This window comes from Oncorhynchus gorbuscha, linkage group LG03, assembly GCF_021184085.1.
Source record: "Oncorhynchus gorbuscha isolate QuinsamMale2020 ecotype Even-year linkage group LG03, OgorEven_v1.0, whole genome shotgun sequence".
In the NCBI taxonomy this organism is placed as follows: domain Eukaryota; kingdom Metazoa; phylum Chordata; class Actinopteri; order Salmoniformes; family Salmonidae; genus Oncorhynchus; species Oncorhynchus gorbuscha.
In genome coordinates, this window is record NC_060175.1 from 47,026,463 (window position 1) to 47,040,016 (window position 13,554).

Below are 13,554 nucleotides of genomic sequence, written 5' to 3' on the forward strand. Positions count from 1 at the left end.
TACGAAACGTGAAAGTACCTTAATTTGACAAAAACAGAATACCTTCTAGCCATGACCAGTCAGTAATCAGACGCAGGCATCAACGATCATCAATAATCGATTGCCAAGACTTAAGGTCACGCCATAAATACATTTTCTCCACGTCTTTCAGAAAGCACGGAAGTTGATTACGTCACAATGACATAAGAGGATTTAGCTAGCGATTAATAAAATGCAATTTTACAATATACACTGCTCGAATATTAGAATGCGCGAGTCAACCGGCTTGCTGTCTAAACACGTTACCGATCGTTATACGCACCCATTCTTTGACAAATGCGTTTATCAAGAAGGCCATTTTCACAAGGCAATGGCATCCAGATTTTCTTGAGCGGGTTTTGAGTTAGTTCCCGCGGCGTTGCAGCGTTTGATGGTCTTGCTTCCATTCCGACTACCACGGAGGACATGGTGGCCTCTGCTACTGTGGCGCGGAGCCTTGCTTCTGTTGGAGCGTTACAGGAGATCTGACTCGCATCAGTGCTGTTTGATGAGGTCTGCTGGTGGTTGGCATAATGGACTAAGGAACCATTATGGTATGTGCCTACCATAATCTCTCAAAAATACGCGCATACATTTGCTCTGAAATAATGAATTAACGCTGTTGCAAGTAAGCATCAGAGTTGCCATTAACAAAATGCAATTACATTTTCCATCTTCCAAGTTTATACTGGGATTAATGGCGCACTACTCAACGTCATTATTCCCCTATGCATCGATGGTATTATTGTATCAAGCTACAAGCACGGACAATGAATAATTAATTGAGTCTGTAAAAACAACCTATCCGTGTAGGCCTGTTTATTTAAATTTTTATAAACTGATATGTAGTTATTACGATAAACAGACTACAACGTAACGCAACCTTAAATACCCCAACCCTCTCCTCTGGGACCACCAGACGTTTCACATGCACACCAATATCCCTTTATTATTCGGACTACTCAAGTATTCAGTTGAGTTGACGCATAAAACATCATATACCGTTTAGAATAACCCATCATTGTCATCAACCCCTTGACTAATTGAATCAGGTATGCCAGTTTAGCACGAACACAAAAATGTGCAACGTAGTGGTCCCCAAGGAGAACTGGGGTGAAGACAGCTTCAGGTTGGATATTCGCCTGTAGTTTTCCTTACATCCACCAACAGCAGTTAGGGACCGTCAACATATTTACAAATCTAATTTTTCAAATGTCAATAGCTCTTCAGTCATTACTCCTAAAACGTTCAACACTGGTTATATCTAACCCAATGGCATAGACACATTGCACACTCTTTTTTTTTGTCGATTTACATCTCGCACTATTTTAAATAATTTACATTTCAATAGCTCTTTGGTCATATGACCTACTGTCTTCAAACAAGGTTCAGAATGTGCACTGACTACCCTTATGTAGTCAGTGGACTATAGTTATTCCATTGTACTGGAGCGAATACATATTAGCATTTTCCATTCATATGTATAATAATTTATGACATACTGTGAAACTTTTGGCTGCTGGCTGTCACTTTCAGACATGCACAGAGCAGACTGAAAGGGGAAGGGTAGCTCTTGACTTGAACCCCAGGGGTTCTCTAAAGAGAGAGTAATCCAAAAGGCACACACACCACTTGACTTCCAATTTGCACCCTTGACCTGTATGCACTCTCTCCTGATTGGTCTCCGTGGTGCTTAGTCAATGGGAACTCCATTGCAGGCCCCATCATAAAGTTCTTACACAGTCTGACTAAAGTGCCAGAGGTATGAGGAGAGACATCCTCCTTTGTATTTATGGGAACAAATATTTTATATAACAAAACACTCTACATTTATTCACTCTGTGATAGGGTTGGATGCTGTATGCTATTTTTCTCCTGTAAATGGTTCAGTGCCTATAATTTAGGCTGTGTGTAGAATAGGGCATAAAAGGAAATGACCTATACTAGATTATAGTGATAAGGAAATCAGCATTCAGTTTTGGCCTATTTATTCATTTGCCTATAACTAAATCAGAATTCCATTAGGTTTATATTTTAAAAAGAGAATACTTCAAAATGAGATGATCCTGCTATGGAAGACAACTGGGTGGACATAAAGTGGAAAGGAGGGGAAAACTCACACCATGCAGCAGGACACCTTCAGCTGCGGGGTCTTTGTAATACAGGTTTGATAGTTAGATTTTCAATAATGAATGGTTAGCTGTTGTGACAATTTGGTCAAAAACAATTTTTTTGGGGGGTGTAGATGGCCAAGGAAGTTGTACAGAAATTCCCCAAAATCCCCTCCCAAATGTTTCTAATTGAACCTTTATTTAACCAGGTACACTAGTTGAGTCAAGTTCTCATTTGCAACCTGGCCAAAATAAAAGTAGTTCGACACATACAAAGTTACACATGAAAAAAAAAATGAAAAAAAGTCAATAATACAGTAGAAAAAGTCTATATACAGTATGTGCAAATGAGGTAGGATAAAGGAGGTAAAGCAATAAATAGGCCATGGTGGCGAAGTAATTACAATACAGCAATTAAACACTGGAATGGTAGATGTGTAGAAGATGAATGTGCAAGTAGAGATACTGGGGTGCAGAGGAGCAAGATAAATAAATAAATACAGTATGGGTATGGGCTATTTACAGATGGGCTATGTGCAGTGATCGGTGAGATGCTCTGACAGCTGGTGCTTAAAGCTAGTGAGGGAGATATGAGTCTCCAGCTTCAGTGATTTTTGCAGTTCGTTCCAGTCATTGGCAGCAGAGAACTGGAAGGGAAGGCAGCATTGGCTTGGGGTGACCAGTGAGATATACTTGGCGGGGCTTTACCTAGCAGAGACTTGTAGATGACCTGGAGCCAGTGGGTTTGGCGACGAGTATGAAGCGAGGGCCAGCCAACGAGAGCGTACAGGTCACAGTGATGGGTAGTATATGGGGCTTTGGTGACAAAATGAATGGCACTGTGATAGATTGCATCCTATTTGTTGAGTAGTGTTGGAGGCTATTTTGTAAATGATATGGGGGTGACCAATGAAATATACCTGCTGGAGCGCGTGCTACAGGTGGTTGCTGCTATGGTGACCAGTGAGCTGAGATAAGGCGGAGCTTTACCTAGCAAAGACTTATAGATGACCAGGAGCCAGTGTGTTTGGCGATGAATATGAAGCAAGGGCCAGCCAACGAGAGCATACAGGTCGCAGTGGTGGGTAGTATAAGGGCTTTGGTGACAAAACGGGTGGCACTGTGATAGCAAACTGGATGCAGTCTGAGTAGAGTGTTGGAGGCTATTTAATAAATGAAATCGCCGAAGTCAAGGATTGGTAGGATGGTCAGTTTTACGAGGGTATTTTTGAAAGAATGAGTGAAGGATGCGTTGTTGCGAAATAGGAAGCCGGTTCTAGATTTAATTTTGGATTGGAGATGTTTAATGTGAGTCTGGAAGGAGAGTTTACAGTCTAACCAGACACCTAGGTATTTGTAGTTCTCCACATATTCATATAGAGGTGGATCAGAGAATCACCAGCAGCAAGAGTGACATCATTGATGTATACAGAGAAGAGTCGGCTCAAGAATTGAACCCTGTGGCACCCCCATAGAGACTGACAGTGGTCCGGACAAAAGACCCTCTGATTTGACACACTGAACTCTATCAGAGAAGTAGTTGGTGAACCAGGCGAGGCAAACATTTGAGAAATATTGATATAGATAGAACCCTCACAAAAACACATGGAACAACTGTGAAAATAAATGGCTGAGGATATACAAAAAAAATGTCTGGTATGTAATGACATTTAATTCAAAGTAAATGTAAATGCTTTATTTTTATGTAGTCGTGTAGGACAGCCATATGTTCAGTTCATGCCTATGATTTCAGAGTTCAACAAGGCCAACAACTGCTTCATGTGTGCCACTGATAAAGAACCTGGATGAGGCCCAAAGACTGACTGGGTTAATAACTTTATTGAACCCGTTTATAATATTTTGACAAGTGACTGCATGTAAGACAATTTATGATATAACAAAGGATGGCCAATGTCATACTGCATTGATATTATTTATAACGTGTTACGTTTTGTTTTAGATTGAATGTTATGCATGACAACAGTGGTTCCATGTGTTGTGTCGAGGAATGAAGACAAAGAGTTCAGAGTGAAGAACACAAGCTGGAAGTGATGTCTGTTGTTGAAAATGTATGCTATACCCCATCCACACTGAAGAGGCTCGGAAATGCATCAACCAGGGATAAAGAGAAAGTGAACACTGAAATGTTTTGTACTTATTTGAAGTAAAGTGTCTGACATATTGTAGACTTTTAATCTTTTCAAACTTCTGTTTAATTTGTCAATATCCCATTTTTCTTCATTGATTTTCTGGCCACCATTACTGCGGTTACATGTTCAGTATTTGTATTGACCAGCAAACCCACCTTACTCTCCATCCCGGCTTTGGACAATTAATAAAACATGACTCTCATACTTTGTGCTTTTATGGTTGATATTAACGATGAGAGACAGATAATCTCCTTTCTCCTATTGTGTACCACTGTTAAATAAAGTTTTTTTTTGTTATGGAAAAATATGTACTTATAATAATTGATAGTTCTAGATAAATATTAAAGAAAAGGGTTAACACAACACTGGACTGAACCCCCTAAATTGTCAAAGTAATATTAATGTACAACAATATAGAAGATACATGACTAGAGGTTATGTAATATGGGTGTATATCCACTGCATGCTTAGGTGTGTAAATTGACATGACCAAGGAGCTATTGAAATGAAAAATGTACATTACACTGCGTGATTTTACAGTACAGTAGTCTGAACATTCTGAAGTTTGTTTGAGTTCAGCAGGTCACATGACCAATGAGCTATTGAAGTTTTAAATTCTGAAAAATGAATGTAAAATCGAGTGATATGAAAATGGACAAACTAAAGGGTGTGCAATACATAAGGGCAGTCAGTGGACATTCTGCACCTTGTTTGAAGTCATTAGGTCACATGACCAAGGAGCTATTGAAATTCAAATGTAAAAAAAAGTTTGTACTTTGTTACGCTCCATAACTAATTCAACTAGGAATACAAAATGCAGCTCACATTTCCACATGTTTATTAGTTTTGGAAAGTTAATCAATGTCCAAATCGTGGCTTATTTAGAGTCTGTGGCGCAAGCGGTTTGAAAGCGTGAATATCTGTAGAATATCCAACTTCAAACTGTCTACCTTGATTTGCAGTGAGGGGTTTAAGCAGGTGTGTAGTGCTATGGCAAAAACGTGCACCCCTTTGGTCCCCAAGACCTGGATTAACAAACACAGATAGAATCCATGGATTCTATCTTTGGGTGGTCTATTTCTATGAGATGACTCTAGGCTACTACAGACACAGTAAAGGAAGGTTGAGATGCTACCAAGATACACAAGGGCTCTAAAATACATAGATATTATGGTGGAAAACAAATATGGGGGCACCATGTTGGTCAGAAAGAGATATATAAACACTTAAGATTTTTTTCCAAAACACTGTTCTAATCACAATGGAGAGAATTATTAATACGCTGATATGTAAATGGTCATGCTTAGTACATTAGTATACCCTTTAATCTGTGGCACCCCTCTGCAATACAGGTAGTGTTTTTCATGTTCATAAGATGGCAGCATTGGGCTAGCTAGGCTTAAGCCTTTGAAGAATTAATAATACATTAAACTGGATGGTGGATCAGAAAACTTGGTGATAATAATACACAATAACCAATGCATGCACAATGTTCAGAAGTGGACACATAGTGGATACACCTCATAGTGATTATAATTGGCACCCAAGGGTCATAACAGTGATGAACATGATTGAGGTAGGCAGTGCCACAACAACCAACCGCAGGATCAAGCAACTTCTCTAAAAGTTCATACTTCTTCAATTTCAAAAATGTCATGTTCCTTTTCCATTTAAACCTGCTCATGTTGCATTTTCTGACCACATTATTCTCTGGTATTGCAATGACCTTGTCTTGTGCTATGGTAACCATGTTTACAAATGCCACTGCAATCCCTTGGAAGAACACCAGTGTTGGTATAAAAAAAATTAAAAAATGAAAGCACAACTGACCACTGAGTTAATAGTTTTGGAGCGATGGCTGCTGTAAACATATTAGTTACTGTGATACAAGCCACATTGAATTTGGATATAAATACCAATTTACATTAGCTAATTACAGTGGGGAGAACAAGTATTTGATAACCTGCAAAATCGGCAGTGTTTCCTACTTACAAAGCATGTAGAGGTCTGTAATTTTTATCATAGGTACACTTTAACGGTGAGAGACTAAAACAAAAGTCCAGAAAAATCACATTGTATGATTTTTAAGTAATTAATTTGCATGACCGAAGTATTTGATCACCTACCAACCAGTAAGAATTCCAGCTCTCACAGACCTGTTAGTTTTTCCTTTAAGATGCCCTCCTGTTCTCCACTCATTACCTGTATTAACTGCACCTGTTTGAACTCGTTACCTGTATAAAAAGACACATGTCCACACACTCAAACAGACTCCAAACTCTCCACAATGGCCAAGACCAGAGAGCTGTGTAAGGACATCAGGGATACTATTGTAGACCTGCACAAGGCTGGGATGGGCTACAGGACAATAGGCAAGCAGCTTGGTGAGAAGGCAACAACTGTTGGCGCAATTATTAGAAAATGGAAGAAGTTCAAGATGACGGTCAATCACCCTCGGTCTGGGACTCCATGCAAGATCTCACCTCGTGGGGCATCAATGATCATGAGGAAGGCGAGGGATCAGCCCAGAACTACAACAGGACCTGGTCAATGACCTGAAGAGAGCTGGAACCACAGTCTCAAAGAAAACCATTAGTAACACACTACGCCGTCATGGATTAAAATCCTGCAGCGCACGCAAGGTCCCCCTGCTCAAGCCAGCACATGTCCAGGTCCGCCTGAAGTTTGCCAATGACCATCTGGATGATCCAGAGGAGGAATGTGGTCTGATTAGACAAAAATAGAGCTTTCTGGTCTAAACTCCGCCTATCGTGTTTGGGGGAAGAAGGATGAGTACAACCCCAAGAACACCATCCCAACCGTGAAGCATGGAGGTGGAAACCTCATTCTTTGGGGATGCTTTTCTTCAAAGGGGACAGGACAACTGCACCGTATTGAGGGGAGGATGGATGGGGCCATGCATCGTGAGATCTTGGCCAACAACCTCCTTCCCTCAGTAAGAGTATTGAAGATGGGTCGTGGCTGGGTCTTCCAGCATGACAACGACCCGAAACACACAGCCAGGGCAACTAAGGAGTGGCTCCATAAGAAGCATCTCAAGGTCCTGGAGTGGCCTAGCCAGTCTCCAGACCGGAACCCAATAGAAAATCTTTGGAGGGAGCTGAAAGTCCGTATTGCCCAGCGACAGCTCCAAAAGCTGAAGGATCTGGAGAAGGTATGTATGGAGGAGTGGGCCAAAATCCCTGCTGCAGTGTGTGCAAACCTGGTCAAGAACTACAGGAAACATATGATCTCTAATTGCAAACAAAGGTTTCTGTACCAAATATTAAGTTCTGCTTTTCTGATGTATCAAATACTTATGTCATGCAGATTAATTACTTAAATCATACAATGTGACTTTCTGGATTTTTGTTTTAGACTCAGTCTTTCACAGTTGACCTGTGTGTATCTATGATAAAAATTACAGACCTCTACATGCTTTGCAAGTAGGAAAACCTGCAAAGTCGGCTGTGTATCAAATACTTGTTCTCCCCACTGTATATTGACAATGTTTTAACCATTTCTAAGTCTAAGAAGATAAATCTATTTTGAGCAAAGCAAGTTGTGGCTCCTTTTAGGTGAACACATTCACTCAAATGTTGTCTAAGCATTACAGGCATCTTCTCTCAAATGCCCTGACTGGCTGTGATATGTACATTTATAATACATGCCTTCTGTTTATGCACTAGACCATGGTTAGTGGGAAGGAAGAGTAAGCATTTCAGATTTCAAAATAATGACTGTCCTAAAAAAAAACGTTTAAAAAACTACGGCATCCCTGTAAACAACTTGCCATGTCAAAGCGTGAGACAGGTTGCTACTCAGACTGTCCACTATGACAACAAATAAACGCACAGTAAATACTGTGGAGGTTTTTCCATGACCTTCTTACGGATACTGCATGTGCCTTACACACTAAATACAGCTCTGCTACCCTTGTTGAGCAAATGACATTCAAACCTGCCCTGAAAGACTTGTGCCATTTTAGAATGATTGTATGTGCATGCTGTAGTTGTATTTACATTATCTAACCAGTCCAACCTGATAAATCTTTGTCAGCATCAATCTGGTTTAGAACAGGTTTTGACTTCCAACAGTAAGCTTTAGCCACTACGTAAATTCCTTGATGTCTCAACCTGCCAGGTAGGCTTCCTGGCAAGCCCACCTGTCATTCATAAGAGTCACCATTGGCTTAGCAGTGCCCTATGAGAAACGGAAGCAGTGAAAACACAGTTTGTATCAAGTTGACAGTCTTGCATTTGGTGCAGTTGTAACTCCACAGTGAGGCGGTTTTCCAGGACATATGTGAGGATATAATGCAAGGACCTTCTACACTACATTGTATAATGAACAGAAAGTGAGTCTAACACAACCCTTCCCACATCTCAGCTGTGATACACACAGAGTATACCAAACATTAGGAACACTTTCCTAATATTGAGTAACACCCATGTAAAATCCAGTAGCGTTGCAGTTCTTAACCCAAACCAGTGCGCCTGGCACCTACCCGGTTCAAAGTCACTTACATCTTTTGTCTAGCCCATTCACCCTCTGAATAGCACGCATACACAATCCATGTCTCAATAGTCTCAAGGTTTAACAATCCTTCTTTAACCTGTGTCCTCTCCATCTACACGGATTGAAGTGGAACTAACAAGTGGCACATCAGGGATCATAGCTTTCACCTGGTCAGTCAATGTCATGGAAAGAGCAGGTGTCCTTAATGTTTTGTACACTCAGTGGAGAAGCCACATGACGTAATAACATGGGTAAACTCACTAGCCTACAAATGCCAATGGGTATCAGTATCCTAGCATGTCTATCGTTGCCATAGAATATATTCATCATAGTCGTTCCTCATTCAGTATACGTTGCTTTTCATTAAACAGATTCCAAAGTGGGTGGTTATACATTTTAAACTATTTTGCATAAATTCAGCACGGTCATTTCAAATCGGCCACAATAACCTCATGCATGATATTACATTATACCCTTCCTCAGGGAACCACCAGTAGCCTAATCCTGTTAGGCTATAGAAATGAATTGTCAAGCTTTGACCATATATTGCAAGCTACATTTACACTGCATCCTATGAACCTACCGCGTTTTGTGTTGAATAAATGGACGTGTAGGCTACGCATCTGTTGTAGGTCAGCTTCGAATTAAATAGCTGCTTATGGGCAATATATAACATATGTCAGTGTGGTAATTTCTCGTGGATGTCAGTCTTCAAAACAGATTGTATTATCGTCACTCTAAGGGATTTCTTCAGCGTCAAAACAACATACCGCCTATGACATTGGCACTTGTTAACGTCTTCCGCAGAGCCGATACTTAGTTATTCACAGCCCAGTTTTGGTCGAATGGATGCATTCATATATTGAACCTTGATATCTAAAGTCCAAATTCCTTACCCGTCTGATCCAGATTCTGCGTGCTTTTGGAACGACTGCAGCCTCTCATCCTCCGTGTTTAGTTCTGATGTAGCCTACGTTGAAGCTCAGAGGTTGGTTGTGGTGTGTGCGTCTGATGAGTGCGGGGCAATCACACTGAATGAAACATGGTGCAGCCAGTTGAGGTCTACTTGAGCTCAACTTGAGCTGTGTGATGAAATTGTTGACTATTTATGCACACACCCACTTCTGCTGAATTACTTCAGGGTGATTGCAAGGCTGACCATTCAGTTTCTCAAGATGACTAACATGTTGATACTTATTTTTCACTATTGTGTTTCAGTTTATGCCACGATTTCAAATGAGATCAAAGACAGTCAGGTATGAGTCTAAGACAGGTCACTGATGCTGTGTAGCCTACTCAACATACACTACATGACCAAAAGTATGTGGACACCTGCTTGTGGAACATCTCATCCCAAAATCATTGGCATTAAAATGGAGTTGGTCCCCCCTTTGCTGCTATAACAGCTTCCACTCTTCTGGGAAGGCTTTTCACTAGATGTTGGAACAGTGCTGCAGGGACTTGCTTCCATTCAGCCACAAGAGCATTAGTGAGGTCAGGCACTGATGTTGGGCAATTTGGCCTGGCTCGCAATTGGCTCTCCAATTCATCCCAAAGGTGTTCGATGGGGTTGAGGTCAGGGCTCTCGACAAACCATTTCAGTATACAACTCGCTTTGTGAACGGGGCCATTGTCATGCTGAAACAGGAAAGGGCCTTCCCCAAACTGTTGCCACAAAGTTGGAAGCGCAAAATCGTCTAGAATGTCATTGAATGCTGTAGCGTTAAGATTTCCCTTCACTGGAACTAAGGGGCCTAGACCGAACCAGGAAAAATTGCCCCAGACCATTATTCTTTCTCCACCAAACTTTACAGTTGACACTATACATTGGGGCAGGTAGCATTCTCTTGGCATCCGCCAAAACCGGTGCCAAGTTGAAATTCACAGAGCTCTTTAGTAAGGCCATTCTACTGCCAAAGTTTTTTATATGGAGATTGCATGGCTGTGTGCTTAAGTTTATACACCTGTCGGTAACGGGTGTGGCTTAACTAGCCGAATCCACTAATTTTAAACGGTGTCCACATACTTCTGTAAATATTGTGTACATGTTGCAGACTATATATAGACTGAGATATAGGCTAAGGACTTCAAGGGAGTCCAAGAACACATTTATTGAAGTTTTCCCTGGGAGATTTAGTTTACCATAGTAGGAATCTGAATTAAAATATTCTTAGTGCAACTGAAAGTTGAACTGCTGTAAACCTAATCTGAACTGCTTTGTGATTTACATGGCCCATTGATTTAGTAGCGACCCTAACTGAGCTATATGGGTTAAGTGGACACACGCACACGCACACACACACACACCTAACAATGTGACCCAGTTGCCCAGCAGAGATAACAGTGCAGCATGTGACCCGTCTATGTGGACTGAAAGCTATTTCAGTTGCTCTAATGATACCCTTATCACCACTGCCTTGATAATGGCACTAATTGTCAAGCACAGGATGTTGTGTCTTGTCTCTACTCAACAATAATATTGGAGTAAATGCATTGTGACAAATGAAGAGAAAGGGATGAGGGAAAGATAAAGACAGTTAAATGAAACCAGTGTTGGGGAGGAAAATGTGATGAGAAAGATGTGATGAGAAAGAGCGAGAGAGACAGAATTGCTGGTTATGTATGTGCAACCTGGACTCAGGGGTAGACGTAAGATAGTAAATGTAAATGTGTAACACTCCAAATTGTATCATATGTTATGTTTAGTATGGTATGCATTAATTTGAGGATGTCCATTATCGATTTTGTATGATATGTTATGAATTACAATTTGTATGATATGTTACAAATTGCAATTCGTAAAATGTTACGAATTCCAATTCATACAATATGTTACGAATTTGCAAACCGTATGATATTTTAGGAATTCCAATTTGTTGTGGCTAACGTTAGCTAGGTGGCTAACGTTAGCTAGGTGGCTAACGCCAACATTAGCTAGATGGTTAACATTAGTTAGGATTGGGGTTAAGGTTAGGGTTAAGATTAGGGTTAAGGTTAGGAGTTAGGTCAAAGGGTTAAGGTTAGGGTTAGCTAACATGCTTAGTAGTTGCAAAGTAGCTAAAGCGTAGTAAGTAGTTGCGAAGTTGATAAAATGCTAAAGCTAGATGTTCACAATCCAATGTTTCAAGTTTCTTGCAGACAGGCCATGCGTAGCTAATGTGATTTATAGGATATTTCTTTTGATTAAGACATTTTCTACCTGCAGGTTGCAATGATTTTATTTGTTGGCTTTATGTATGCTATGTTTATCCTACATAGTTGGCAATGACAATAGAAGTTACTTTTGGAATTTTGATTAACCACATGATAATGATATTGAGATACAAAGATTTTATTATAAATGAAATTAAATCATAACTGGTATGCAGATTGGTAGAAATGGTAAGATAAATTGACACTCCAAATTGAAAAGGTTGCCGATCAGTGGTGTAGACTATTACCGGCAACTTCAGGAGCTAAGGTCATCAGCAAGGGGGAGGATAGGGAACAGGTTTTTTTCTTCAGGTTAGGCTATGAGGCTATGTTGATCTCTGGCTCTCTCTTGAGTCATTTGTGTGTCATAATAATGCTATTAATCACAGTGTGCTTAAAGCCTAAAACAAGCTAATTAGCCTATATACAGTATAGGCCAGTTGATTTTATTAAAATACATAGGGTGTGTCTATATACTGTAGTGAAAAATACACCTTTTAACATTTCGACCAATAGATTGGTTGAAAGAACAGGCGACTCTCGGTCGACCAAGATTATGTTTAGTCGAGAACAGCCCTAGTCTCACGTAACCACACCAAACATAACATACCATACTAATTTCAGTGCCCTGGATTTACGTCTACTATTTTATGCCTAGTCTATGGCTGGTAAGTGAGCACAAGATAGAGGGGTGGATAAATTAGGGGGTCATCATAATGCCAGAGAGGTAAAGAAAGCTAGAGTAAAAGGCCGATGGGAAGAGAGTGAGAAAGTTAGAAGAGGAAAGAACAACAGACACAGAGAGAGAGAAATAAAGATCACTGTGCATTAGAATGGCTTGACTCCTGTTCCTCACCACATTCTTTCCTAAAGACCATAGTGATAAGCATCCCCTTTCCCCCCCATCGGTCCCCCTCTTACTCCGTTCCAGATACGGTATCCCCTCTAACCCCCTCCCAAACTCTAGCCTCTGGCAGCATGTTGTGTCCAGGGCTGGCTAAACACGCTGTGTCCAATCCACTGCTGGAGGCACCATAAATACCATCCATACCAGCCTCCTGCTCTCATGTATCTGCTGCGATGACTGTATTGAGTATGCTAGAGAGTGTTTGTGGGGGAGTTGTGGAGGAGCTGCTTTGAAGTGAAATAACAACTAACAAATGCTTTATGATAGAGTTTGGTTCAGGGTTAGTTAGGCTAAGGTATTCTGGTCACACACGTTGTTAAGGAGTTGATAGTCATCATGCCAGTCACCATCTTTTACTCACAACAGTTTTGAAAGAGAAAGTCCCAGGTTTCATCATCCATTGTGACAGAGTACATTTGCAGTAGTGATTTTGAAAGACCTCCATGTCACACCTGAGGAGGAAATGACTCTCAGAGAGGAAAAATACATCTTCTCTCTTTTTTTTTCTTTAAAAAAAATGTATTTTTGTTTCATCCAACAAAATGTAAAAGGTAAAACACAGGCTTTGAAGTAGGGCTAAATTAAGTGGCATACTATCTGTGAACTGTCACTCAAAACCTTCCTTTTATGCCCTAATTCCTCTGGTGTAGAAAGCCAT

General features: G+C 40.6%; 1 protein-coding gene and 1 long non-coding RNA gene across 4 annotated transcripts in view; one reads left to right on the plus strand and one right to left on the minus strand.

The window, feature by feature from the left end:
• The window catches only part of LOC124031445 (6-phosphofructo-2-kinase/fructose-2,6-bisphosphatase 4-like), a 28,682-nt gene extending 18,810 nt beyond the window's left edge, over positions 1-9,872 (minus strand). The window contains exon 1 of one of the 3 annotated variants that reach the window (XM_046342682.1): positions 302-538. In XM_046342682.1, the coding sequence (XP_046198638.1) occupies positions 302-446 (145 nt within the window). In that variant the 5' untranslated portion in view covers positions 447-538. Of the gene's footprint in view, positions 1-301; positions 539-9,693 lie in introns of those variants that run through there. The other 2 variants (XM_046342683.1, XM_046342681.1) reach the window with 2 other exon arrangements.
• On the plus strand, positions 204-4,481 carry LOC124031446. Its single transcript, XR_006838128.1, has 2 exons — positions 204-572; positions 4,090-4,481. It is a non-coding gene; the product is annotated as an uncharacterized LOC124031446 (long non-coding RNA).
• Positions 9,873-13,554: the final 3,682 nt, after the last annotated feature.